Source organism: Arvicola amphibius, chromosome 5 (assembly GCF_903992535.2).
Source record: "Arvicola amphibius chromosome 5, mArvAmp1.2, whole genome shotgun sequence".
NCBI lineage: Eukaryota > Metazoa > Chordata > Mammalia > Rodentia > Cricetidae > Arvicola > Arvicola amphibius.
The window spans coordinates 131,742,160-131,770,001 of NC_052051.1; the positions used below are offsets into that span (position 1 = coordinate 131,742,160).

At 43.7% G+C, this 27,842-nt stretch overlaps 1 protein-coding gene across 1 annotated transcript in view; it reads left to right on the forward strand.

The window, feature by feature from the left end:
• Lmnb1 (lamin B1) overlaps window positions 1-27,636 on the forward strand; it is a 45,156-nt gene extending 17,520 nt beyond the window's left edge. The window contains exons 2-11 of the mRNA XM_038331602.1: window positions 1,914-2,070; window positions 2,536-2,661; window positions 6,174-6,344; window positions 8,186-8,311; window positions 14,450-14,670; window positions 15,602-15,827; window positions 17,309-17,413; window positions 22,081-22,200; window positions 23,876-23,983; window positions 26,973-27,636. Coding sequence (XP_038187530.1) covers window positions 1,914-2,070; window positions 2,536-2,661; window positions 6,174-6,344; window positions 8,186-8,311; window positions 14,450-14,670; window positions 15,602-15,827; window positions 17,309-17,413; window positions 22,081-22,200; window positions 23,876-23,983; window positions 26,973-27,014 — 1,402 coding nt within the window. The 3' untranslated portion in view covers window positions 27,015-27,636. The remainder of the gene's footprint in view (window positions 1-1,913; window positions 2,071-2,535; window positions 2,662-6,173; window positions 6,345-8,185; window positions 8,312-14,449; window positions 14,671-15,601; window positions 15,828-17,308; window positions 17,414-22,080; window positions 22,201-23,875; window positions 23,984-26,972) is intronic.
• Window positions 27,637-27,842: the final 206 nt, after the last annotated feature.

Genomic DNA, 27,842 nt, shown 5'->3' on the forward strand with positions numbered 1-27,842 from the left:
ACCCTGGGCACATGGAGGTGCTGGGAATAGAATCTGGGTTCTTTGCAAGAAGAACAAGTGCTCTTGACTCCTGAAAAATCTCGCAACTTCTAAAAATGTTCTTTTTTCCTTTTCCTTTTTTTTTTCTTTTAAAGGGGGGAATAACTTGGTTGGTAGAGTGCTTGCCTAATATATATGAAAGCTTGGGTTCTGTTCCCGGCATGCAGTAAACTGGTTGTGACTGTGTCTGTAATCTTAGCACTTTGAGGTATAGGCAGGAGGATCTAATTTCAGGGTTGTCCTTGGCTGTGTAGTGAGTTCTGGATTGATAACAGGCTACATGAAACTTGTCTCAAATGAGTGATTTTTCCTTAGATCCTAGCTAGCATGATATATATTCAGCACTGGCCATTTTATGGTAGGATAAAATTGAGGCTTTTTCACAGGCTTCTACATGGGATTCCTGTGGGGACCCAGGGCTTGAATGAGTTTGGCTGTAATTCACCAAGGTTGAATCCTTTTTAGAAAAGAGGTGTGTGACTGTCTGTGTCTGTGTGCTCTTGAATGCAGAAGAGGGTGTAGCCCCTTGCAGCTGGCGTTCAGAGTCTGGAGCTCCTGATAGAGCAGCAAGTGAGCTTAACCGTCTCTCCAGCCCAAACAGAAGATTGTTATTTGTTTTGTTTTAATTCAAATTTCAAAAGGTTGCTTCTCCCCTTCTAGACTAGTTTCAGCTAAAGTCTGCCATCTCGTGGTCTTAAAGCATACAGGACTTAGCAAAAAAAAAATTCTGTTGGGACTATATTTGTCATAACCCAATTCTCCTAGAATTATGCTTTCTTACCATTGAGTCAATTTATTTTTTGTTTTAATATTAGCAATACTCCAGTTTTAGTTAAGAGCAAATATTCAGAATCTTGATGTAGTGAAGGCTTTCCTGTGTAATTAATGTTAAATATTTATTTAATGGCAAACATTATGTCTTTTAAAATGTAATTGTTCACATAATTATTCCCTGGGCTTGGTGGCACATACCTTTTACTCTCCTAGTACTCAGAGGCAGAGAAAGGCCGATCTCTATGATTTTTGCCACCAGCCTGATCTATATAGAGAGTTCCAGGTTAGTCAGGACTATACATTGTGACTCCCTCCACCCCATGGAATATCTATATAGAGAACATTGCCTTCCAACATAGAACTCCATGTAATTAGGGAAATTTCAGATCACCTTATTAGAAATAGAAGGTGCTTGCAAGCCTTTCGGCATCAGCAAGCAGTTGTTACTGTCAGAGACTTTATGTGAATGAGTGTTTGCTGTCATGATGTTTGTGCTGCTTTTGTGCCGAGAGCCGGAGGAAGCTGGGAGAGGGTGTCTGAGCTCATGGACCTGGACTTAACAGATAACTAATCATTTGGGTACCGGGACCTGAACGTGTGTCTTCAGTAAGACCAGCAAATACTCTTTTTTTGTTTTGTTTTGCTTTTGTTTTTAGAGACTGGGTTTCTCTGTGTAACAGCCCTGGCTGCCCTGGAACTTACTCTGTAGACCGGGCTCGCCTTAAATTCACAGAGATGCTCCTGCCTCTGCCTTCTGAGTGCTGGGATTAAAGATGTGCACCACCGCTTGTGTGTGTGTGTGTGTGTGTGTGTGTGTGTGTGTGTGTTTTGACAAGTGCTCTTAACTCTGAGCCATCTCTTTAGTCCGCAGAGACTGGGTCTTATGGGTTTCTTCATCCCACAGTCATTGGTTAACATGTGATGTGGGAAAAATGTTGTTCACCCAGAAGTCTTTGATCTGATGCTCCTGGGTAAGCGTCTGTGGCTTCAGTAGACTGAGGTGGCCAGTGTTTAAATTGCCCTGATTTCTTCCTTAGGCAGGCAAGGAGAAGGCCCCAAGGCGGGCCTTTGATGTTGTCTGTGCTTTGCTGCTATTACAGTTATGCTAAGAAGGAATCCGATCTTAATGGAGCCCAGATGAAGCTTCGAGAGTATGAGGCGGCCCTGAACTCTAAGGATGCAGCACTGGCTACTGCCCTTGGTGACAAGAAGAGTTTAGAAGGAGATCTGGAGGATCTGAAGGATCAGATCGCCCAGGTAAAGTCCTGCCTCTGACCAGTGTTTGCCTGAGTGGCTGGCAGTCTTAAGCATGGTCTGAGGATTTATTTATTTAAATTTTATTTTTTTTTAAATGAATCCTGTTGTGTTCTTTGGCTTCCCCAAAGAATAGTCTGGGTAGCTGCCATGGTAGCTTCTGGTCTGGGTTCTGCAGATCTTGCTGTTCTCTTGGGTACACCCACCCTCTTTGCGTTCAAAGCTTGTTTCATTATTGTTCTGGAACATTGCTGCGAGAAGGCTTGCCCTCTGCCTCTCTGCTGGGGACTCCAGTCTGATAGGTGATCTGAGGTGACTCCTGTCCTGCGGTAGAACCAGCAAATGACTGAAGTTAAGATGAGATGACCATGTTAGTAAATACTTAGAAGCGCTAATGCTTGCTGTTTCTTATCTGACGTCACTACCAGGTTGCCATAGAGTCTTTATCACTCTTTTTCCTTATCACAGCTGGAAGCATCCTTGTCTGCCGCCAAAAAGCAGTTAGCAGATGAAACTTTACTGAAAGTGGATTTGGAGAATCGTTGTCAGAGCCTCACCGAGGACTTGGAGTTTCGTAAAAATATGTACGAAGAGGTAACTACATATAAAGTTTTCTTTTTAAAGGAAACGAGACTGGGCGTGGTAGCTCATCTGTAATCCTAGCACAGGAGAGTTAGTTTGAGAGTGGCCTGAACAAACAACGGCAGGTGAGGCGTCATTTGCTGCCCTTCCCAACAACCTGAGTTTGATCTCTAGAACCCACATTGTGGAAGGAGAACCTGCTCCTGCAGATTGTCCCCTGGCCTCTGTGCGGTACAGTCACTTGTGTGTGACACAGCCCCACCCCCCACCCCATCCCCGCTAAGTACAGATAACAACAAATTATTATTTCTTTCCTATAAGGAAAAGATAGCTGATAAAGAGATGGCAGGTTTGGGGGATAGGAGGCACTTTGCGGGTGCCAGTGCTAAAAGCACTACAAACTGAAGCCGCTGGGTGCACAGCACCAGGTCACCTCTGACGGGCTTTGTCACAGCTGGACCCTCAGAAATGCTTAAGCGATTGTTTCAGCTATGGCCGCCCAGCAGAGTTCTCCAAATGTAGCCATTTAGAACCACAGTCTTTGATCAGCACCCTGTTTAAAGTATGGAACCTGGAAGCTGGGCTCATGAGTCTGTTGTCAAGCTTTAGCTGGGCTGGAAGAAGCACCTCTGAGCTCACTGATGGCCGTTGGCTGATCAGTCCCTTGCCACTTGTCCTTTACACACGGTTTCTTAGGATGTGCTTTCTTCAGAGAGAGCCACGAGAGAGTGAGCAGAACAAGGGAAAAGCCACATTCTCCTTTATTGACCTAATTGATGAAGTAATAGACCATTACTTCTGGCGCATTGTGGAGAAAGGGACTACATTAAGTCCGAACACCAGAGGATGAAATCATTAGTGGCTTTATTGAAGTCTGGCTACTCGCAATATTTATAGGTGTTTATATAAAACTTGGGTAGCATTGACGATCCTTGTAGTGGTTGAAGGGTCAGCAATGCAGCTGTGACCAGAAAGAGGAAGCCGTGATGTGTGTTTCTGGAGGGTTGAAGCAGATAGGCATGGATTAAGGAGGAAGGTAAGCCATTGAGGAGTCAGTGTCTTTCAGAGTAGTGTGGTTGTGGAAACATTTGCTAACAGTGACTCTAAACTTACTGTAGGAATTAGAAACAAGTTTGTTTTATTTAAATTAGAGGAAATAACAAGAATTGGTTCATTTTTATAAGAACAGTATTTAAGATTGGTATTGTTGGAACTGGAGACCTGGCTTCCATGGTTAAGAGTACCAGCTGCTCTTCCAGAGGATCCAGGTTCAAGTCCCAGCATCCGTATGGTGGTTCACAGTCATTCTTAACCCCAATTTCAGGGGCTTCATCTCCCTTTCTGACATTCTTGAGCACAAGACTTGAAAACAGTATAGACATACATGAAAGCAAAATATTCATATACATAAAATTAAAAAAAGAACAAAGATTGCTGTTGCCAAGTGAACTAGAAAAGCAGTTGGATCTCGGGGACATATTGAGTCAGTTTCTTATGTAAAATTGAATGTTGGCTGGGGAAATGGCTCAGTAGATAAAACACTGGCCATGCAGTTTTGAGGACCCCAGCAAACATGTGACAAAGGCAAACAGGCAGGCTATAGAGATAGCTCAGTGGTACTGGCTGCTCTTCCAAAGGAGCGGGGTTTAATCCCAGCACCCACGTGGCAGCTTACAACTGTAACTCCATCCTAGGGATCCAGCAGTCTGCTGGTCTCCATTAGTGCTAGGCATGTATGCAGACAAAACACCCATACACATAACCATAAATAAATAAAAAAAGGAATGAGCTACCATGCCTCATAATAATTAAAAAAGCCAAAAAAATCTCAGCACTTTAGAGACAGATACAGGAGATCCTAGGATAAGCTGGCTGCTGGACTACTGAGATTGTGAGCTGTTCTCAGGGGGTCTTGTGCCCACACATGCATGTGAATAACAAATAAAACACTGGCCCTACTTCTCCACGTAAGGAGTGAAAAGAATCAAAATGAATACTGCATATAAAAGTTCCTTGTAATGTGTAGCCAGCACTGTTCTCTAAATTGTTAATAAGCATTGAATTATCTAAGTGGATTTATTTTTTTGTTTTGCTTCATTGTGGCTTTCCCTGCTCTGCCATTTGTCTTAATGTTATTGGTGAAGAAATTAGAAATGTTTTTTGTACATACGATAATAATTGAGAAATGGCAACAGCAACATAATTCATTATTTTTTATAGCGGGAAATATGTTTGAATATTTGGTGTCTCTTTTTTTAGAATGATCTTGAAATACTACTTAATTATCCTAGTCTTTTCCAACATTGAGGACTCTGCCCAATAAAAACATTTAATCCTTTTATTACAAACAGTTGAGGAGGAAAGGAGGAAGGAGAAAAAGACCCAAGGAGGTTGACAAGGATATGCTGCTAGCTAGGGCTCAGTTTTTCTCTAGCCTTGTTCCCTCAAAGAGCCCTTAGCTCTAGGAGGTCGGGAGCAGAGCTGTGATTTCAAGCCTGCGTTTCTGATTTTTTTCCCCCCAAGTATATTTTCTTTTTTAATGGTTAAGAGAACCACAAAGAAATATGAAGGAAAATACATTTAGAAGTAGGCATTAGGTAGGTGATAAAATATGTACCTAACCTGTAAGTTCTTGGGATCAATCCTTAGCACTATACAAATTTATACAATCAACTTTAATGGGTTATAGTGGCCCCTTGTAACTTCTTTAATTATTCCCACTCAGGACACATGTTCATAATGAGAAGGTAAAACAGGCAGTGGGCTTCTGTACCTAGCCACATTCCCTATTCCAGGTTATTTGGGAAGTTTCTGGGTTGCTTGTTTTTGTTTTGTTTTGTGTTTTTTTTTTTTTTTCCTTCAAGACAGGATTTCCCTGGAGCTTTTGTAGACCAGGCTGGCCTCGACCTAGCAGAGATCCCCCTGCCTCTGCCTCCCGAGTGCTGGGATTAAAGGTGTGCGCCACCACCGCCCGGCTCTGGACAGTTTCTTAAACCAGTGAAGGATCACAACGGCTCCCTGAACTACTTTAGTGGAGCGGGTTAGTCAAGTGACAGTGCTGTGAATAAGACTCACCTGCCCTGTTACTAATGGTGGAACAGCAGATTCTAAGGAGTCATGCACCCCCGAGGTTGTGCTGTCAGATTTGACCTTCCATGTGTTTTAGAGGTATCCGAAGGATTGCCAGTAAAGCATCTTAGAAACACAAACCACGTTTAGTGTTTGGTGTGTCTAGGTCCCTACAGTTAGGTAGTGCTTTAGTAAACCGTCAGGCTGTTTCTTGCCATCAGTGAGGTGAAATAGCTGTAGCCCTGAAAGGAGCTGGGAGGTTCCTAGGACGCGAGGTGTTGTCGTTAGGCCATTAGTTATGCCCAGAGATGTTCTACCTGAAAACGGAGGCAGCAGTGGTTGCAGGCCTGTTCTGAGGTTAGTATGTGAAGCATCAGATAGATAGCCCTGGGTTTCTCAGACTGGTGCTGGTGTGGCCCTGGTAAGCAACTTGGTTTTATTATCTCTCCCTGCAGGAGATCAACGAGACAAGACGGAAGCATGAAACGCGTTTGGTGGAGGTGGACTCTGGGCGGCAGATTGAGTATGAGTACAAGCTGGCCCAAGCTCTGCATGAGATGAGGGAGCAGCACGATGCTCAAGTGAGGCTGTACAAGGAGGAGCTGGAGCAGACCTACCACGCCAAGGTGAGCGCAGTAGCTTCGTTTGCACACCAGTCAGCACCTCGGTCATCCTGAAGAGAGTGACTTATTTCTTTTGTTCTAGGTTTTTCTTTTAAGTTTTATTTATTTATCTATTTTATATGTATAGGTGTCTTGTCTGTACATCTGCATACCAGAAGAGGGCATTGGATCTCATGGAATTACAATTATAGATCGTTGTGAGCTACCATGTGTGTGCTGGAAATTGAACCCGGGTCCTCCATGAGCAGCCAGAACTCTTAACTGCTGAGCTCTCTTTATCCACAGTAATCGTTTTTAGAAACCAGAACAAGGGCCTGGAGAGATGGCTCAGTGGTTAGGTGCTCGGGCTGCTTGCTCTTCCGGGGCATGAATTCAATTCCCAGCACCCACATGGCAGCTCATAACTGTCTAACTGTAGTCCCACGCGATATAGTACTCTCCCTTTGCATTCAGTGTGGCGTACAAGTATACATGCAAACAAAATACCCATACACATAAAATAATGAAAGAAAAATTTTGAAGAAACTTTAAATAATTAGAAAAAAAGGAGCTGGAGAGATGACTCAGAGGTTAAGAGCACTGACTGCTCTTCCAAAAGTCCTGAGTTCAATTCCCAGCAACCACATGATGGCTCACACATATCTGTAATGAGATCTGGTGCCCTTTCTGGCAGGTATACTTGCAGGCAGAATACTGTATAGCACTGTGTATGTACATAATAAATCTTAAAAAAAGAAGAAAGAAATGATTCTCTTATTGAGGAATAAACATAATGAATATATTTTTAGTGTGCCTTCATCTAGACTAAATGCTACTAGGATGTGGATGGAAATGGGTTATTCCAGTATTACTAGAAGTAAAGGTTATGTTTGTGTCGGTGACCACTCATGCCACATCAGAGCAGTTAAGCCTGAAGCATCTTAAATACTGTTCAGTCCCAAGTACTTCTGGAGCCTTTCTGCACTGCTGCGGCTTCTGATGTCCACATTGCCACTGTATGTAGATGTGTTGCTCCCTTGGGGTGCCTGTTTAGTTTTATGGAAAGGACAATGGGAACTCCGACAGTATTCATTTTAGAAGTGTGCAGACAGCCCACAGTCATGAACACATCACATGATAGATACATCTTGGTTTTGTTTGCAAATGATTTTTCTCTTATGTTAAATGTCATATGACTAAATGAAAAATATTAGTTCGAGGCAGAGTTAGACAGTCGATGCAGTCATTTAGAATAATTTCTATTGCTCAGCCTCACACTGATCATGTTAGTGCTGGCCATCTAATGAAGCGAGTTGAAGCCACCCCGCACTTGCTGAGTGCTGGCACTGAGCTAGACAGTTGAGGAGCAGAAGAGCCCCCACAGACTGGATTATGAGGTCTGGGAAGGAGCGCTGAAACACTTTCCATCTCTAGTTCTCGTTCCTCTCTATAACACGTGCACATGTGCACACGGCACGTGCGTCATGTGGAGATGTAGGCGTTGATTTTGCTTCTGAAAGGAAGAGTCTATCTGGTTACAAAGTCTATTCTGTGTTAGATTTGGTGGGTTTGGAATATAGATGGTTTGCTTTACAAACGTCACTACAGCCAAGTTTTTGTTGTCGTTTGTTAGTGCTACCCTAGACAGTAAGTGTTCAGTGGAATACTGAACTGGATTCACTGAAGTCGTTTACATCCACAGCTTTAGAAGCTAGTGAGAAAAGTCATTTGGTGATGGCGTCAGCGAGCCAGCCACGATTTTCCTGTTTCATCAGCCAGTTACCGGCAGGGCTTAGGTTGGAAGTGCCTTGGTGGGTCCTGCTTCCTCATTTGTTGATTAAGACAGACGGCTTCCTATCTTACAGCTGGAGAACGCCAGGCTGTCCTCAGAGATGAACACTTCCACGGTCAACAGTGCCCGGGAGGAGCTGATGGAGAGCCGCATGAGGATCGAGAGCCTCTCCTCACAGCTCTCCAACCTGCAGAAAGAGGTGAGTAGGCCTCTGCCTGGGGCAGAGTGGAAGTTCACTGGAAGGGCCATTTCTCTGGCTTTGTCAGGGATGAGACATATTCTCTCCTGGTTTTCTTATAGTGTTTTTTTAAGATTTTTTTTCATCACATAAATATCCTGTAGCTTGGTGCACACCAGCAATCCCGGCACCTGAGAGACAGGTAAGAGGACTGCAAATTCAAGTCCAGCCTGGGCTATGTAATGAGATCTGTCTCAAAATCCCCCCTCCTTCCCAAAACACCTGAACAGCACCTTATTCCTAATTAATTAGGAGGTTGTGTGGCGACCTCTGGATCCCTCTCTGCATACATACACCACTGGTGTGTCACGATAGTGCTCTGTCTCACCTCTGCAGAACTGCTCCCACTCTCCTTTTCTTCACTCTTTGAAAACGAATGAAAACAAAATTGTGGGCGAAATGCCTTTTTTCCCTCCTGCAGTTGAAATTACTTAATGGTTTTGAATCTCTGCTTCCATTAGTAAGCCACTGGCCTCAACTTACCCATAAACCTCAGTGACAGGTGACTGCATTTCTCTTTGTTGATGGGAAGGAAGCCTGCTGTGGTGGCATGGTTCCAGGTGAAGTGAATGTAGGCCTGGTTGTGGCTTTGAGTCAGTTTCATTATAGAGCGATGCTGGATAAATAAAGCTGACATGTGGAATCATGTGGATTCAACATTGCCGCTCTCTTTAATTATGTGGGAAGTAATTCCAGCTTTTATTTTCTTTCCTTTCCTGAGCGGAGAAACTTGTTTAAACTTTATGCTATTTATTGAGCAAACTTTTCTTTCTGTTTCTTTTTTTTTTCTTTTTACCAAGATCTCAGGTATAAAAGCATTTATTGTGAGCTTTGGGAAGTGAAACAAAGCTCACCTGAAGTAGGGCGGTCAGCAGCCAGCACGGGTTTTTGTCGTGGCTGCCTGTGCTCTCATTACTCATGTCATAAAGCTTTCCATTATCTCAGAATTAGTTTGCAGTTTGTCCTGCTAGGAGTTTGAACTTTTCATCTAGCAATGATCAAACCACAGACCATGGCGAGTTGAATGACTTGCCCAGAGGCGTCAGAATACCAAAGGGTTTTTTTCTTCCTTCCCAGGATTCTTTCATATCCAACTCTTGTTGAAAATGTTCTTTGAGGAATTTGTTCTCTGTTGCTCCATCTGTCTCAGTCCTCTTGGGCTGCCCAACAAAATGTTATAAACTGTGCACACGCGCGTGCACACATGCACACCCACACACACACATCTTGGGTCTTCATGGTTGCTTGTCGAGCACGTCGCTCACTAGCTGCATAGGCCCTGGTTCAGGATTGGGAAGGCTAAGACCAGGGAGGACTGAATGGTGAGACTATTTCCATTTCCTTAGATCAGGCTGTCTCGTGTCTTCTCATGGTTGGAGGGCAAATGCACATACTACCGAGAGCCTGTTTTATGAAAGGTTGGGAGGAATCAACAGAAAAGAAAGATCGTCTCTCTTAGTCCTGCCATGTTGAAGAGTAGGATTTTCAACATGTGACTTTGGGGCAACATTAACTGGTAGCTTCTGGAAATGGGCCATTGTGCTCCTTTGATGAGTTGATCGATACCAGCCACTAACCACTCCTCATCAGATGGTGCTCGCATTTGGCTTCACTTCTCTCGAGGCCGATCTTTGTTTTGCAGCCTAGGAGGCAGAGACTGACTGTGGTTAAATAGTGGTAGGTCTGGGGACTTGAGTCAGGTCTAGGTCCTGACCCAGGTTCAGTCTTTTTCTTGTTTCTCTGCTGTTTTTACTCCCTTCCCTACTAGTGCCTTCAGGTTAGTGGATTTTAAACTGGCATCCTTGGGGTTTGTAGGAGCCAACTGCCCTAGTAAACAAGCTCCAGTTCCAGCTAGGTTCTAGTTTATCAGGGCAGAGGGAATCTTTCCCTCTAGGCAGTACTGATAGCTTTTATGTGGAGGAATAAATGAAGACATTGACACATACATGTACGTGTAGTGTAGTCCTCAAACTTGCTGGGTACCTGGGCAGACTCCAGGCTTGCCCAATCTTCCTGCCTTATACTCCAAGTACTGGGATTGCAGGTATGTGCCATGTATCCAGCCTGATAAGAGGTTTTGGTGATTGTTTGCCATCTTAGAAAAGAGAACAACAACAAAACACCTGATTAGTGCTCGTCTGGTGTGTGTCTGAGTGTGTTGAGTCATGGTAGTTTCATCATGCTGCTGTTGGGACATAAGGCTCCTGAGAATGTGACTCATCGCTGATGACGTTCTTAGATTTCACATTGAAGCAACCTTTCAAGAAATACTTTTAGAAGACAGGTTTAAGTATATAGATGATAGCAATATTGTTTTGGCACTAGGAATTTTGCACTTGTGTTTGATCGGAGTCTGCCTGCCTTATAAGAGTCTACAGTGGCACACCAGAGGCAAGTGGCTCTGGTTTTCTGGGAACTATTACTGCATCTGTATCGTAAATGAATCAGTACTACTGTGTTGTTATGAATTTTTTTCTTTTTAAGATTTTTATTTATTATGTATAGTGTTCTATCTGTATGTATGCCTACTTGCCAGAAGAGGGCACCGGATCTCATTACAGATGGTTGTAAGCCACCATGTGTTTGCTGGGAATTGAACTCAGGACCTCAGGAAGAGCAATCAGTGCTCTCAACCTCTGAGCCACCTCTCCAGCCCCCTGTTGTTATGAATTTTAAGTAAGACTGGGAGCTAGCACATGACTCAGTAGTGGTTAAGTGACTTAGTGTTCTCTTTGAAGATCCGGGTTTGGTTCCCAGAGCCCAAAGTACAATTCAAAGCCATCTGAGTCCAGATTCAGGGAATCTGTCACTCCTTTCTGACCTTTGTTGTCACCGGACACTCATCTCATGGTCTACATACATGATTGCAGGCAAAACACTCAGGTCCATAAAAATAAATGAAGTCTTAAACATAAATCTGAGATCATTGATGTCAGGCATAAAGTTGTAAAGTTGATGCAGGATCTGGAGGTAAGCTTGTTCCATCCCTTTGTTGTTTAGTGTGGGTGCTGGCTTAGGCTAGCCGCAGCTGTCCAGGAGTGAATGGCAGATCTAGGGGCATTTGAGTCTGACCTTTTTTTTACGTGTCTACAAAGGTGTAACCAGATATTTAATGTAAAACTTAAACATTTCCTTTAAAATAATGAAACAACTCGTGGTTTAAGAAGGTTTTTTTCACTCTTAATCTGTATTGTCAAAAGCAGTGTGCGGTAGAGACATTTGGTTTCGATGCATTGTCTCGGTGTTAACTTGTTGATTTTTATTTATTTATTTATTGTATGTGCGTGTGTGTGCCATGGCACACACGTGGAGGGGAGAGGATGGTGTGTATGAGCTGAGTATCTATCTCTTCCTTCCATGTGGATTCTGCGGATTGAACCTCAGAGGGCAAGTGCCTTCTGCCGCCTGAGGCATTGCACAGGCCCAGCTTTCATTTAGGGTTTGTTTTGTGGCTCATTCTGTCCTCTACATCCCACACATGAAATAAAGTGAAGAGATTCAGGACTAGGCATTTTGAATTTAGCTTGTTTAGAAAGGAACTAGAGACTAAGTGAACCCCTTACAGCTTGCTTCTGCAGAGCAGTTCTGGAGGATCTGGGGCCCCCTAGTGGTCTCCCTCCCTTTTGCTGTGCCCTCAGTAGCTGGCTTGTGTGGAGGTCAGAGGATTGGTTCCTCCTCTTTCACCCTGTGGGCTCCAGGCATGGAACTCTGGTTGTCAGGCTTGGTGGCAAGTGCCTTTACTGGCTGTATTGGCCAAATTTTAGATTCAGAGTAACGTAGAAACAGGACAGGCCTCTGTTTACCTGGTTTGCTTGCGTTAGCATCTTGTGTTACCACAGGACATTGGTAAAATGCAGAAACTGGCAGCGGTGTATTGCTGTTAACTAGACTGTAGACTACATGGGTTCCGCCAATTTTTCTCTTGTTGCCCTCTTTCTATTCAAGGGAACCACATACTTCTTCCTGCTTTCCTGGTCTAACAGTCTTGTAGGATATGACTGGTTTTGTTTTGTTTTTTTTTGTTTTGTGTTTTTCATGACTTAGAGTTTCAAGGAGAATGGGCCTGGTGTTCCTCTAGCTACTCTTCAGTCTGGGTTTACCTAGTGTTTGTCACATGATTGGACAGGCTGTGGGTTTCAGGTGCCCGTTTTCATCACCTATTAAGGACATGTGACCATTACTGGGGATGTGTGACTGTGGTGGCATTTACCAGCTTTCTTTCACTGTTGATAGTCAGTGGTCTTTCATTTTCTGCTGTCTGGCCCCCCGAGACAAGAATTAATAATAAGCTCCATGCCCTAGGGAGAGGGTTCTATTACTCATTATAAAACTAACTGCTCTATCAAAGCCACCAAGCCACCTCTCTAGCTCGACCACTCTTGGAGGTTTTGTTTTCCTGTGTTGCTGGGGATTGAACCTGGGACCTTGTGCATTTTATGCAGGGACTCCACTGAGCCACAACCCTAGGATCATCTATTACCTGGTTTTAAAATACGCTTTCGGTTTACCATAAATTTTCTGTGTCCCAGCCGTAGAATCAAATATTTCTCCAAGAAGTCCTGGTTCTCTTTACTGGATAATGGTTTGTGAGATCTGGACACGAGTGTGCTCTGCTGTGTCGGCTTCTGGGTCCTCTCATAGGACAGAGTTAGCACTGGCCCCTGACACCCACACCTGTATATCTGGGCATTTTCACAGAGCAGGTTATTCCCCCCAGGCCTTGTGGAACAGGCTATTTACTCCTCCCCCTACATTTGGGCCTTCTCATAGAATGGGCATGAGGTGCAGGTGTGTGTGCTTTTTGGTGTTGATAACTGCTTCTGGGCCATCTTATAAAATAAATTGTGCATACACATGCCTTCTCATAGAACAGGTTATATACCCCTTGTGCACACATGCACATGCTAATTTAGCATAACCATAATCTGTAATTGTTTTTCTGTCTAGTCATATGTATTTATATTAAGTTTTTGTTTTAATTTTTTGAAACCAGATTTCTCTGCAGTTTTAGAGTTTGTCCTTGCTCTGTAGACCAGGCTCGCCTTGAACTCACAAAGAGTTCTGTCTCTGCCTTCAAGTACTAGGATTAAAGGTGTGCACCACCACTGCACAGTGTATTTATATTAATATTAAGTTAAGCAGAAATTCATGCACTTGTCTCATGATACTACACGGTTACTTTTTGGCTTCTCTCCTGTTTGTAACCTCTGTCTGGGAAATTTTCTATTTATCATCTAGTTACTTGTTGAGCCCCAATATGTGCTTAAAATGTTGAGCCAGTACTTTTTCAAGGGATAAATTCTAATAGTGCAGTATTTAGTACAGCGTCTTTAGACTTAAGTTTGTTCACAGTAAGTCCCTGTCTCTGCCACTGGTGTGGATAGTTGGGATTCTGAGGGTCTTGGCTTCCATCATTCTTTTTGAGCAGATTACCCCTGTCATTTCCTGAGGCTACTGAGAGGAATTCTGTCATGGAGAAACATGGGTGAATGATTACCCAGTGAGCTACAAGGTTTTGAGGATTCGTGGTGTAGAATGTGATTTTTTTACTCTGTATGCCAGATACAGCTTCTGTATTTCCAGTAACGTTTTTATACATATCATCATGTAGCACATGTGCTTTGTAACTGAACAGGGCATGGTGGGGCTACTCTAAAGAGACTGGCACATTCAACACGGTAGCCAGAACCCCTTTCTTTGGTTTTTAGAACGTGCCCTAGCAGTGCATCAAAGCTTGCTCTCACATGCTCAGCACTGTTCCCTTTGCCATGAAGACCCTGCAGGAAAGTCAGACTCGAGGGCTCCACGGCTGTAGGGGAAATGTCCATTTGGCCAATACTGACAACTTACCCATACATTTCCAAACTTTAATTTGAAAAATAGTTCTTTTTAGGCTTTTGTTACCCAAAGCTTTTATAAGAGCCGTGTTTTATATTTTAAGGAGTTGGGGTTTAATTTCTCACAGTCAGGATCTTTTGAGCTCTGAGTTAGAGCTCCTGCAGGACCGTGCTTGCTCTCCCGTTCAGATGGTTTAAATAGCTGCCTTGTACTCATGTTGAAATGGTCCTGGAAAGTGAATGTGCTCCTTTGACTCTGAAGTCTAGAGCGTGTTTGGAAAGGATTCAAGAACTGGAGGACATGCTTGCTAAGGAGAAAGACAATTCTCGCCGAATGCTGTCTGACAAAGAGAGAGAGATGGCGGAGATAAGGGACCAGATGCAGCAGCAGCTGAATGATTATGAACAGCTGCTTGATGTGAAGCTGGCCCTGGACATGGAGATCAGCGCCTACCGGAAACTCTTAGAAGGCGAGGAGGAGCGGTAAGGTTCTCTGGCATCCCCAGGCCCCGCAAGCTGGGTTTTGCACCCCACTTCTCTCTCTCATCCAGTATTTTAGAACTGCCTTAAAGCCTTGTCTTCTGTCTCATTAAGACATTTATCATTTGTCTTAATGAACAAAACAGCCCAGCTAGGATTTACTATCCATGCAAGGAACTCAAGCATTCCAAAGTGTCTCTAAGAAACCTAGAGCATCTCAGGTAAACTCCTTTAATTCCAGTGCTCAGGAGATCTCTGTGAGTTCAAGACCAGCCAGGGATACATAGAGAAACCCTATCTTGAAAAACAAAACAAAAATAAAACCTAGTATATTCTCCAACATGAATAACACAACTATTCTAAGTGGTTTACATGTCTTTCAGTACATATTTCCAAATGTATTACACAGAATGAAATTGCATTATTAAATGCTCTCACTTGTAAGGAAAAGAAAACATTTCTTTTAAAAAGGAAGAAAGTGACTTTGAAATTTTCTGTCATCAGTTTTAAATAGAAATAGACTTTCTCTTTAAAGATTTATTATGAATAGTGTTCTGCCTGCATGTATGCTTGCACACCAGAAGAGGCCAGTAGATCTCATTACAGATGGTTGTGAGCCACCATGTGGTTGCTAGGAATTGAACTCGGGACCTCTGGAAGAGCAGCCAGTGCTCTTAACCTCTGAGCCATCTCTCCAGACCCTAGAAATAGATCTTCATTTAATGTTATTACTTTAAATATCAAGTGGGCTCTTTCATGGGAGATCTCAATTGCTTTAGTAAAGTGATATGAATATCCCAGCATGACTGGATGTTGCTTTAGGTATTGTCTAACATGGTGAGGGATTCCTTGCTTTAGAAATGCCCGTGGCAACCAAAGCCTAAGTGAGGCAGGCGCTTGCACTCCGTCAGCAGGTCTTTTCTTCCCTGTGCAGGTTAAAGCTCTCTCCAAGTCCTTCTTCCCGGGTGACCGTGTCCAGAGCATCGTCCAGTCGCAGCGTCCGCACCACTCGAGGAAAGCGGAAGAGGGTCGACGTGGAAGAGTCAGAGGCGAGCAGTAGTGTTAGCATTTCCCACTCGGCTTCAGCCACCGGGAATGTGTGCATTGAAGAGATAGATGTGGACGGCAAGTTTATCCGCTTGAAGAACACTTCTGAACAGGTGAAGGACGGGCCCATCTCCCTGGGCCTGGTTTGCAGACTGCTGTGGATAGCAAAGCTGTCCACCGTGTGTGCTTCAGTCTTAAAGACTTTCTTGGCCTAAAGATTTTCTTCTTTTTTTGTTTGGTTTTGGTTTTGGTTTTCCGAAACAGGGTTTCTCTGTGTAGCTTTGGCTATCCTGGAACTCACTCTGTAGACCAAGCTGGCCTCAAACTCAGAGATATACCTGCCTCTGTTTCCCGAGTGAAGGGGTTAAATGCATATGCCAGATTTTCTTTGTTCTTTTTATTTATTATGGTGGTAGGGTTGGTGTCCATGTGCTGGGTATGGAGGTCAGAGGAGTCGCCTCTCCTTCCATCATGTGGGATTCTGGAATTGAACTCAGGTTACCAGCCTTGGTGGCAACTACTGTTACCCATTAAATCACCTTCCTGGACCAAGATTTCTTTGTGAATCTTGGTTTATAAAGCTGCTCTTGCCTAGACTTGGCCCTTTCTTGATGGCCTTCCCAAAGATGAAGCAGAAGTTCTGCAGCCAGATTGGTGTAGTCACAGTTATTAATAAAAGCGTTGTAGAAGGATATGGGTGCAAGCAAGTATGTTGAAGGAGCTTTTTCCTCTCAAAGTTAATGAACAAATGCTCTTTATCTGATTCATATAAACATAGTAATAACATGAGTCTCTGTCTTGAAATAGTTTATGTGAATAGGAAGTATCCACTAGAGGGATTTCTGAGGTTTAGAACCGGGGCTCTAAGTTCTCAGGTTCTCACGATGAAACTGAAGATGTCGGGTGGTGCTGGGGGGAGCAGAGTTGAGCACATGGAAGGCAGTGTCACTTGAAGCAAATGTTCAGGGTCTGCTAAAAATTGTGAGCTCACTCCCTTTCTTACCAGACTGTTTGGTAAGTCAGAGACTGGGCTCTGGCCATGGCCACGACTTGGAAACAAGAGTAGCCACCATTGCTCTAGCCTGGTGTTTCCAGATCCCAGAGGCGTGGCTAGCCCAGAGGGGAGCCTGATTGCTTTGCTGTCTTTCTGCCTCTTTAGCATTAAACCCTTAGTAACAGTTTTAAAAAAGATTGTTACTTTTGGGCAAAGCTGGCCCAGATACAGAATACAAAAAAAATTCCCTTCTTTGTCAGCTGAGAGATTGTATGATTTAAAACGGAAGCCGTCAGACATTAGGTGTTTTGTTTGTGATTTCATGGTTCAATTTTGCTGTAAGTCATGAGGGCCTATCTGGTTTTGTGGTGAACGCCAGGCTTTGCTGTGTTTTCGTCTCTCCCTCCGTTTTGTCCCTTTAAAATTCAGAACCTTCCTGGTGGGGTGCAGTGTTCATGAAGTTACTCTTTACTGGGGGACAAAGTTCAGTGCCTATCATGGGAAGGCCTTAGCTTTGGAGCCTTTATGGGTTCATGGATCTGATTATTTCATAGTTTTCTGTATTTGTAAAGTAACCCTGCCATATTGTTTTGTGACTAGGATCAACCAATGGGAGGCTGGGAGATGATCAGAAAAATTGGAGACACATCGGTCACTTACAAATATACCTCAAGATATGTGCTGAAGGCCGGCCAGACTGTTACAGTAAGCGAACTCCGTCATTGTTTAACTTGACTGTCTTAATCACAGATGAAGTAGTTATAATGGAAAGCGAAACAACAGCTTGGCTGAAAGATCAGCATTTTCAAAAAGGACTGTAAATGTCCTTACATTAGTAGGTTATTATGTGTGCTGTTAAAGATTAAAAATTCTGCCTTAAGAGTGGTGCAAAGAATTGATTTTTTTTTTTTTTTTTTGTCTGTGTCAGTGGGTATAAAATAGGTCCCTCTTGACTGATGCTTGTACCTAATGCAACCCAGGATGCTGTAGGCATGAAGATTGTAGAGAGCTATTATCAGCATCAGCCTAAAGCAGCGGCTGCCTAAATTTCCTTGGACAAACTTTAACATGTTGATACCTTGGTTGAAGCCAGATATTGTTGGCTGCACATGCCTGCAACTCTGGCTGGGCAACACCAACTGGACTTGATGGGGAAAGGGAACAAAAGTAATGTAGGTGGGAAGGGTTGGGAGGAGAAGGCAGTAAGGGGAGGGGCTGGGGGCAGGGCAGGATTATGTTCTGTGTGAAAAATCTCAGGAAGAATTAGAAGAAAATAAAAGCCAGGCCTTTAACCCAGGGCTAGGGAGGCAGAGACAGCTAGATCTCTGAGTTTGACAAGCCTGGTTTATAGAGTTCCAAGATAGCCAGGGATACACAGAGAAACCTAGTTTTAAATCCAGAAACATCCATTTGCTACTTTTCCCAAGGACCAGTTTCAGTCCCAGCACCCATATCAGGTGGATTCAGCTCCAGGGGACCCGACACCTGCCCTTTTCTGGGCTTCTGAAGGCACCTACACAGATGTACAAAGCAAACAAAACATACCACTGCCCCTCAAAAATGTCCTCCCAGGCAGGGATAGTGTAGCAAGGGACCACTTGTTTTGTTCCTAGCTGCCTGGCAGCTCAGACTCGAAATAACCACACAGATACTGTATTAATTAAATCACTGTGTGGCCCATTAGCTCTAGCTTCTTATTGGCTAACTCTTACATCTTAATTTAACTCATCCCCATTAATCTGTGTATTGCCACGTGGCAGTGGCTTACCAGCAAAGTTTCAGTGTCTGTCTCCTGCAGGGCTACATTACATACATGGCTTCTCTCTGACTCTACCTTTCTCCCAGCATTCAGTTTAGCTTTCTCAGCCTACCTAAGTTCTGCCCTATCAACAGGCCAAGACAGTTTCTTTATTAAACAGTGGTATTCACAGCATACAGAGGGGAATCCCATATCAGGATAGTTCCCCGGTTATTCAGAGTGCTGGATTTTTGACATAGCATCATTTAAGTTTCTGGATTTTGAGAGGTGGGCTAAATGGCATTCTAATTCTTAGTTCTAATTTAGCTTTCCACCGATATGTTCTAAAGCACATTTAAAATAGTAATATATAGAGTTTTAGAGAAGTGTAAATCAGTAGCAAGCAAAAGATTCCTTTGGTTTTACCTAGCAAGCAAATTATGAAATAGGAAAATCTATTAACTTTATTGTTTTCAAAGAAGGCATTACATCCTTGAAGAATGTAGATGTGACTGCGCATTGCTTTTATGGATTCTTAGAAAAAAATAGCAAGAGCTGCTGAGTGTGGTAGAGTCCTAGCTCTTGGGAAATGGAGGGCAGGAGTTCAAGGCCATTCACAGCTGCACAGTGAGTTTGAGGCCAGCCTGGGCTGTATGAGATCCTGTCTCAAGAAAACAAAAGGTACCTATTTTTAGCACATTTATACCACACGCGCACACCCTTCATTTATTTATTTAATTTATTTTTTCTCTTCTTGAGACAAGGTCTCTGTAACCTTGGCTGTCCTGGAACTTGCCATATAGATCAGATTGGCATTTGAGCTCAGTTTGCCTCTGCCTCCCAAATGCTGGGGTTAAACCTGACACCACCACACCTGGCTTCCCTCTCCCTGCTGAGGTCTCTCTCTGTCTACAGCCCAGGCTGACTTTGAAATGATCACAATTCTGTCTTAGCCTCCCACATATTTATAATTCTTATCAGTACAAACCTTACTATTTAAGATGAAAGGCTCAGAACGCAGGTTAGAACTCCTCAAGTATAGAGAGCTTTGACATCTCTGAAAATAGCAGGGGTTAATTTTGTTATAATGGGTGAAAATGAGAACAAATATCCTAACTGCTCTATTCTCCTTAGTAATTATAGCCAGAGAAGATTGCTTGGTTCTATTGTATGTCGTAGGGAAACTGCATAATGTGTTTAAAAGAATTTGCTATTTTAATTCAGAAGGTTTAGGTTTGAATATTCTCTGTCTCATAATGTGGGGCCATTATGCCAGTCATCTGCTTTCCCCGCTGATGTACCACCCCAGAGGCGACACCGTAGGTGTTCTCTATCTAGAGGACTGTCAGCCTGTGAGATAACGCAGTGCATTTTTCTGTAGTAGCTCTCATTGTGATCAGTTTTTTGGGACATAGTAGTGAGGGAGATTTCCCGGACAAGGTACAAGGCAAATGCAGGATCAGTCCAAATACCAAGAGCTGAGATGAAAACCCTATGTATGCTTTTAAAAATTTATTGTTAGTTTTTTTGAGACAGGGTTTCTCTGTAGCTTTGCAGCCTGTCCTGGAACTCACTCTGTAAACCAGACTGGCCACAAAACTCACAAGAGATCCACCTCCCTCTGCCTTCTGAGTGCTGGGATTAAAGGTGTGTGCCACCACCGTTCAGCCTAAGGTTTTAAAAACATAGAAAGGTATAAAGTTAATTCTGGAACTGTTGTTCAGAGTATTATATCAAAGCAGGTCACACTGGGGCCCACCTTTAATCTCAGTACTCAGGAGACAGAAGCAGGCGGATCTATTGAGTTCGAGGTTAGCCTTGTCCACAGTGAGTTCTAGGACAGTCAGGGTTACACAGAGAGAAACCCTGTCTCAAAATACAACCCCTCCCCAAAACAAAGCAAAACAAAAACCCATATCAATAAAAAAATTCTTAGTTAAGAGCGTTAGCCCTTTCCTCGGTTTCTGAGATGTGGTGCACAGCATATCTTTTATTTGATTAGCCACATTTCAGGCTAATTCCTCATATTGACATGCCACTCCTCACACTGAACCAGCTGTGTGACTCTGTGTCCATCAGTGAAAGGTACTGCCACAAGTACCCAAAGCTGGCTCAGGTCCTGTTGCATTTTCAGTTATATCTGGAAACGCGGCTTTCAGTTTGTAATGCTCATGGAAGATCTTGATGCCTCCACGGACCTTTTTGCCCAGAACTAGAGGAGTGACTCGGTATCTGAGGGTGCAAAGGTCCAGTCACCTCCGCATGGGGGTTTAGGTGAGAACTTCTGCTCCAGGACTGAAACCCCAAAAAGCCTGGAGACCCAGATTCCGCATGAGCTTGAATCTGTCATTTGCATTTTTGGTGATCAAGTCTTTCATAACCAACAACCAGTTCCGTTTTTCTTTATTTATTTGTAATTTTTGAAGATTAGGGCTGCCTATATCTGACTGAGGACAGTGAGACCACAGAGGTACAATGATTTGTCTAGGATTTATCTATTTGACTAAGTTTTCTTTTCCTTTTTAAAAAGACTGAGCCTTTGTACTGCATAAGGTTTGTCCATGCACATAACCCCCCGGGGCCGACTCCAGATTCCCCGAAACTGGGGTTAGATGTGCTCAAGGGAGCAGCCATGTGGGTGCTGGAACCGATTCTGGGTTCTCTACAAGAGCAGTGCACACTTCACTGCTGAGCTCTCTCTCTAGCCCTCTCTCGGTACTTGGGGTTTCTGATGGCCCTTTTTTGCCATTCTACCTGTTTCCTTCTGCCAAGAAGTACTTTTAAAAATATGGCAGAATTTCCTTGCTGATGAAGGGAATGCATTTGTTTTCTTTGGTTTATTTCAATAGCAATTATGTTTTACCTGGAACATTTCCTGTGTTCTCAGTGGACATAATCTGAGACGCGCTGGGGCACTGTGACACTGCTTCCAACTGGGGACGAGCCACTCTCCTGCATATAGACTGTTAACTATAGAACATCATCTGTTGTTGAAGTTGGAGGGTGCGCACATGTATGCGTGTGTGTCTGCCTGTGTCCGTATCTCTTGGAAGGTGACCCTTGACCCATAGAGCAGAGGTTCTCAGCCACTGGAAGACACATTTCTGATGGTCTTAGCAATTGAGACACCTTTAGTAGCAAAATTAGTTATGAGTAGCAACAAAAATAATTTTTTATAGTTTGGGGATCACCACAATGTGAGGAACTGTATTAAAGGGTCACAACATTAGAAGGGTGAGAACTACTGCTCTAGAGCAGTTAACTGTTAATCGTACCATTGAATGTGTGGGGACCTCTGTATTGGCCATCACTTCAGCAGCGATCCCACCTAGCATAGGTACCATTGCTGCCCGTGTTTGTGGATGAAGACACTAAGAAAACTTGCTCTGGGTCAGCTGTTTTGTGGAGTGGCTAGGCCAGAGTGTGGCAGCTATATTTCAGGAGCTTGTGTGTCCATGTGTTTGTCATATGAGGAAGCGGAGGCCTGCGGAAGCTCTGAGCTGGGCAGACCCCAGGCAGCTGGGCAGACGATTCACAGACCATTAGAGGAAGAGTTAAAGTCTCATCGCGTTGCTGAACTTGACATGTGTGAGCCCTGGGCTCTGGGTGTACTTAAGTCCTTTCTCTCTTCCAGATTTGGGCTGCAAATGCTGGAGTCCCAGCCAGTCCTCCAACTGACCTCATCTGGAAGAACCAGAACTCCTGGGGCACTGGTGAAGATGTGAAGGTTGTACTGAAAAATTCTCAGGGAGAGGTACGGCCATTCTTCCAGTGCTGCTGTGCCACCGCCCCCCCCGCCGCCCCCCTTTTACCAGTCCGACTTCTTACCAGAATCCCATTGAAATGTGAAGTGACTGAAGCTTCAGTTAGAGCAGGGCTACCAAGTGATTGATACTGAGTAAATGGAAATAGTGCTTTAGAGGGTATTGATTTATTAGCACAGACGAGGGCCCAATTATCCTTGTCAGGGTCTGTCTCCACTGCATGCCGACTGGGGCTTTGAGTAATTTCACCTCTGAATGTTCACATTTTATCAAAACAGCATCTGATACAGAATGCTTACCTGGTAAATGCTTATGCTGTTAACCTTGTAAATGCTTACACTGTTAGCCTACTAAATGTTTGTGTTGTCAACCTTTCTGTGCTAGCTCTCGGTGCTCAGGAAACTAAGTATAAGATAGTGGCTTGCACCTTTTGGGTACCTTTTGGTATTTTCTCCATGTGAGCCCTAGGATTCTTGTCAAAGAACTGTAGCTGCATTTGATGTCTGCTGTAGGACTCGGATTCTGCTGTTGTTTTGGTTAAGGCAGGCTGATGCTTATGTGCTGATGGTGTTTGTAAAGACTGGCTTCACAGAACTGAAGCTTCTGGCTGGGCCTCTAGCTTCCTCCATCCTGCTACACTGATTAAGTCCACACAGAACCTGTCTTAGAGGCTTGTTTTGTTTACAAACCATGCCTTGGATATGCTTCACATTGACGGATGCACTTCACATGAAGCCGTCCCCGGGACACTGTCTTTGTGACACTGTCTTGGGGTTTCTTAGTCCTGTTTTGGTTTTCAAGACAGGGTTTCTCTGTATAGTTTTGGAGCCTGTCCTGGAACTCACTATGTAGACCAGGCTGGCCTTGACCTCAAAGAGATCCTCCTGCCTCTGCCTCCCGAGTGCCAGGATTAAAGATGTGCACCACCACTGCCCGGCTGGGTTGTTTGACCCAAGGGGGGTCTGTTAAAAGCTTCTGCTGAAGTAATTCCACTGTGTTTTCTTGAGTGACCTTTGGTCTTGGGGTGCTCAGAACACTTTCATATTCATTTACTTGCTGCTAGATCATCAGGTTAACCTTGTGCTTGACCTGCACTTGAGCCTTTAGGAGAGAGTGGGAAGAGGTACTTTCTGTGCATCTCATGAATGGTCAGAGCTCTGCTTCCTACAGGACATCTGGACCTCAGTGCAGTGCTGCTAGTAATTAGTGCTAATCTGCCCTGCTTCCAGAACGGAAGGTGCTGTCTTTGTCTCGGCACCGCTCAGGTGGTCCCTGAGGACAGCAGTTGGCCCCCAGCTTCTTTTATTCAGCGTTTATTTAGCACCGTTTCTTTGCTCAGAGCTAAGATCTTTAAGCAGAGTTCATGTTGAGTTTTATAGAGAATTTAGTTTGCCAAGTGACTTGCACAGAATTTTTAGTAACAGAATAGGACAAAAAAGCATTAGGAACTGCTCAGCAGGTATTTCAAATTGGATCCCAGTAGCTCCCCTGCAGGAGAAATTGAAGGTCTACTAACTGCTGCTAATTATGCAAAATTCACCAGCTAAAGCTGCTGATGAAATGGCTTTTTTAAAAAAATCCTTGACATAGCCATGCTGTTCCTAAGCAAAGGAAAGGGCCTCTTTCCCATGGCTTCTAACTTGAAGTTTGCTATCTTGCTTCTAGGAGGTTGCTCAGAGAAGTACAGTCTTTAAGACAACCATACCTGAAGAGGAAGAGGAGGAGGAAGAGCCCCTTGGAGTGGTTATTGAGGAGGAGCGTTTCCACCAGCAGGTATACTTGGTCATAACCCATTGTGTGGGCGCCCTTGCTGTCTATGACCCGAGCAGTGGCAGGTCACCACTGGGTGTGCACTCAGCAAAGCAGTGCTCAGGGCAGCCAACTTGGGTCCCTTTCAGTTTTGTTTTCTCTGTCAACTTTTACTTTTGTCATTTGTTTTCTGGTGTAGATAGAGAATCTGTTGTGCTGGGCATGCATGTTACTTGCAGATGCATAGATTAGCTCATATGCCTTGAAGTTATTTATTGGATTCTGAAAAGTTTGTGCTACTAAGTGAGAGCAGCATTCCCATATAAACTCAACAGAAAACAGAACCTAGGGTCACACCGAGCTTCAGAGTGGAGCCAAATTCATTGCTGTTATATTAAGTTATCATTCATTAAGTAATTGTAAGAGTTTAGCTAATGCTTCATTATGCATCTTCAAATAAACCCCAAATTCAGTTTTAACTAATTAAATTTTGAAAAATATATATATTACTATAACTAATGAGCCTTAAACTTATATTCTCAAGCTGTTGAGCATGTCATTAATTGGTCTCTTGTTGTCTGCTTGTCTCCATAATTGTAATCTAAGTTGGCCTTGTTCCTTAATCGGTGTTCTGTTGTTGTGAAGAGACACCATGACCAAGGCAACTCTTAAGAAAGAAAATATTTAACTGGGAGCTGGCTTACAGTTTCAGAGTTTAAGTTCATCATTACTGTGGGGAGCGTGGCAGCACGCACAGTGCTGGAGCAGTAATTGGGAGCGAGCATCCTGATCTGTAAGGGGAAGTTGATCTGGCGTGGGCTCTCGAACCACTTCTTCCAACTACACACACCCCATCCTCTTAATCCTTTTAAATAGTCTCTCTTCGCTGATATGATATGAGCCTATGGGGAGCATTCTTATTCAGACTACACTGCCCTCAGCAGACCTCACATGTGTAACCCCACGTGTGTGACCTCTTGTGGGGTTTTATTCAATCTGGATGCCTTGTCATTCTGCTGGTACAGTTGAGGAAAGTAGGTTATACTTGACTGATGGAGGAGTCATCTGTCTATGTGTTACTTTCATTGGTTAATAAAGAAACTGCCTTGGCCTTTTGATAGGCCAGCCCTTAGGTGGGTGGAATAGACAGAACAGAATTTTGGGAGGAAGAAAGCAGAGTCAGGCAGGCGCCATGACTCTCCTCTCTGAGACGGATGCTGGTTAGACTCATGCCAGTAAGCCACAGTCAAGTGGCGATACAGATTATTAGAAATGGGTTAGATCAATATGTGATAGCCAATAAGGGACTGGAGATAATGGGCCAGGCAGAGTTTAAGTGAATACAATTTGTGTGTTGTTATTTCGGGTGTTAAGCTAGCCGTGCGGGAGCTGGGCGGGACGAAAAGCAGGCCTGCTCGCCTCATCACCACACTTGACTTTAATGGAAAACAAGCACTGGTATCCATTTCTGCCGTCAGTGGAAACCTCACAGAACAGAAGGAAGATAACGTTGGAGGACAAGCGATCTGTGTGGGTCCTGCCGGGTCACCCTGGAGCGGGTGTCACTGAACAGTTGTGGGAAATACTACTAGGGCATTGTTTGGTGACGTGAAAGGACAAAAGATATTGTTTGGACTGTCTTAGGATACACCAGATTGTTTCTTAGTCCCTGTGAGTCTGTGGTTTGACTGGGCAGCTGGCAAAGATAGTAAAAACAGCAAGTGCTAGGCCTCCCAAAAGCTGGGCCCAGAACCCCTTCTATCTCTTTTTTAGAAGTAAGCCAAGGCCACCCAGCACTTGGGGGAAGGGAGTAGTCTTTTTCTTGGTGAAGGAGGGACCAAGAGTTGTGGATGTCTAGTGGCTCTGTGGGTCAGACCCAGGATGCTCCTGCGTGCCAGGGAAGCACTCTGCCTGCCATTGGGTGTCACAACCATGCGGAGTCATCAGTTTGCCAGTTGTGTTATTGGGTTTGTGGGAAGGATAAGGTTGAAAGCCTGCTGTGGAGCTGTTAGTTCACATTGCCCAGGCCTGTAGTTTCCACACAGTCTGTAGCAAAGAGAAATGAAATAATCAGAATATCACTAGGCAGACTAAGTTAGGGGTTGACTCTGGAGCCACTGAGGAGGTAGCTAAATGCAGACTCGATAAGATTCATGCAGACTCCGAGAAGAGAGAAGAAAAGAAAAAGTCCGAGGTGTTTTAAATTTTGCACTTGTGATCATCATAGATGATAAGTAACCTCAGAGTTCAAAACAGCCAAAAGAAGGAAATCGAGCACAGTGATGGTGATTCAATACCCCAGAACTGATAATTTTCTGTTTTAGTTCAGTTTAGTTTTAGTTTAGTTAGGAGAAAGTCCAGTCACACAGTGAGTGAGTTTTGCAAGTGACCATGAACAATGTCCCAGCGATATAAAGGTTTAAAACCGTCTTATCTTATGTGTATGAGTGTTTTACCTGCACATCTGCGTACCTCACCGTGCAGTACCTGGAGAGGCCAGAAGAGGGCATAGGGTCCCTGGAACTGAAGTGACAGGCATCAGACCCAGGTCCTCCTGGGAGAGCAACAAGTGCTCTTCGTGAGCCGTCCATCTCTCCAGCCCCTGTTGTGGCTCTTTAAAAAACACTTTTTAAATTTTTTTCTTGTTTATTTAAGACCAGATCTTGCTATGATTGTAACCTCAGCTAACCTGAGTTTCTATTTCACCATAGTGTTTTCAGCTCAGCTCCATAGGAAAATTACTTTAAAACCACGAAGTTAAGTGAGAAATTCTTGTTTACAGGCTTTGATCAGCTGTTGGTTGTTTGCTTTGTTTTTTGTTTTAAAACCCTGGTGCAGCTAGTCTAGAAGCTCAATTGTGGGATTTGTTGAAGTGAGTCGTTACGATAATGCTAGAAAGAGTGAGCCGTGAACAGGCCTGTTTTAAGTAGGTATGCAGGTCTTTAGTCCTTATTTTGTTTTAGAACATTGTGATATTGTTAATTCTGATTGTTCCTTGTGTTTTCCCTCTCAGGGATCCCCAAGAGCATCCAACAGAAGCTGTGCCATCATGTGAATCTGTCCTGCCGCCTGTCTTGTCGAGATAGGAGCGTGGTAACCCTGTACACAGTGCAGAGCCTCCTCAGAAGCACACGATATTTTTGTATTTCCTTTATGTGAATTTTTAAGCTGCGAATCTGATGGCCTTAATTTCCTTTTTGACACTGAAAGTTTTGTAAAAGAAATCTCATCCGTACACGTTGATGCGATGTGAGTTGCCGACACTGAACTGTTTGGAAAGAGGGGGCCTCAAGTTTTTGGCATTTTTTGTATGTGTGTGTGTATTTTTTTTTAAGTTCTTTTAAGAAGGGGAAGGGAGGGTAAGTAAGTATACCACTGTGTCCGGGCATAATTTGAAGACTGCTCTGTCTAGTTGGGCGGTCTGCTCTTGATCAATCTCTGCTATATATAAAACGGTGCTGTTCGGGATGGGAAAGCAATTTTTTCAATATATTGAACTTTTGTATGGATTTTTTTTGTAATAAGTGATCAAGGTTACAAATTTTTTTAAATAGAAAAGAGAAGAGACGTTTTGTAAGAAGGCAATATTAATCTAGTTATCATGTAAGCACTCTGGATGGAGGTGTTCCACAGAGCTGTTGTCTGTTCAGCTACTTCTCTTAAATTCCTGATTCCTGAGGGGTGGGCAGGTGGGGCTGGGGTGGGGGAAGGGTTCTCTTCAATGCGCTAGTTGTGTTTTTTAAGATAGTGTAACATGCTTAAATTTCTTATGCGATATTAACAAATAAAAAGCTGTTTTACTATTGCTCTGTTGTCCTTGTGACTCTAGATCAGAGTCCTCAGTCTGCGGATCTCAACCCCTCTGGGGGGTTTCAAATGACCA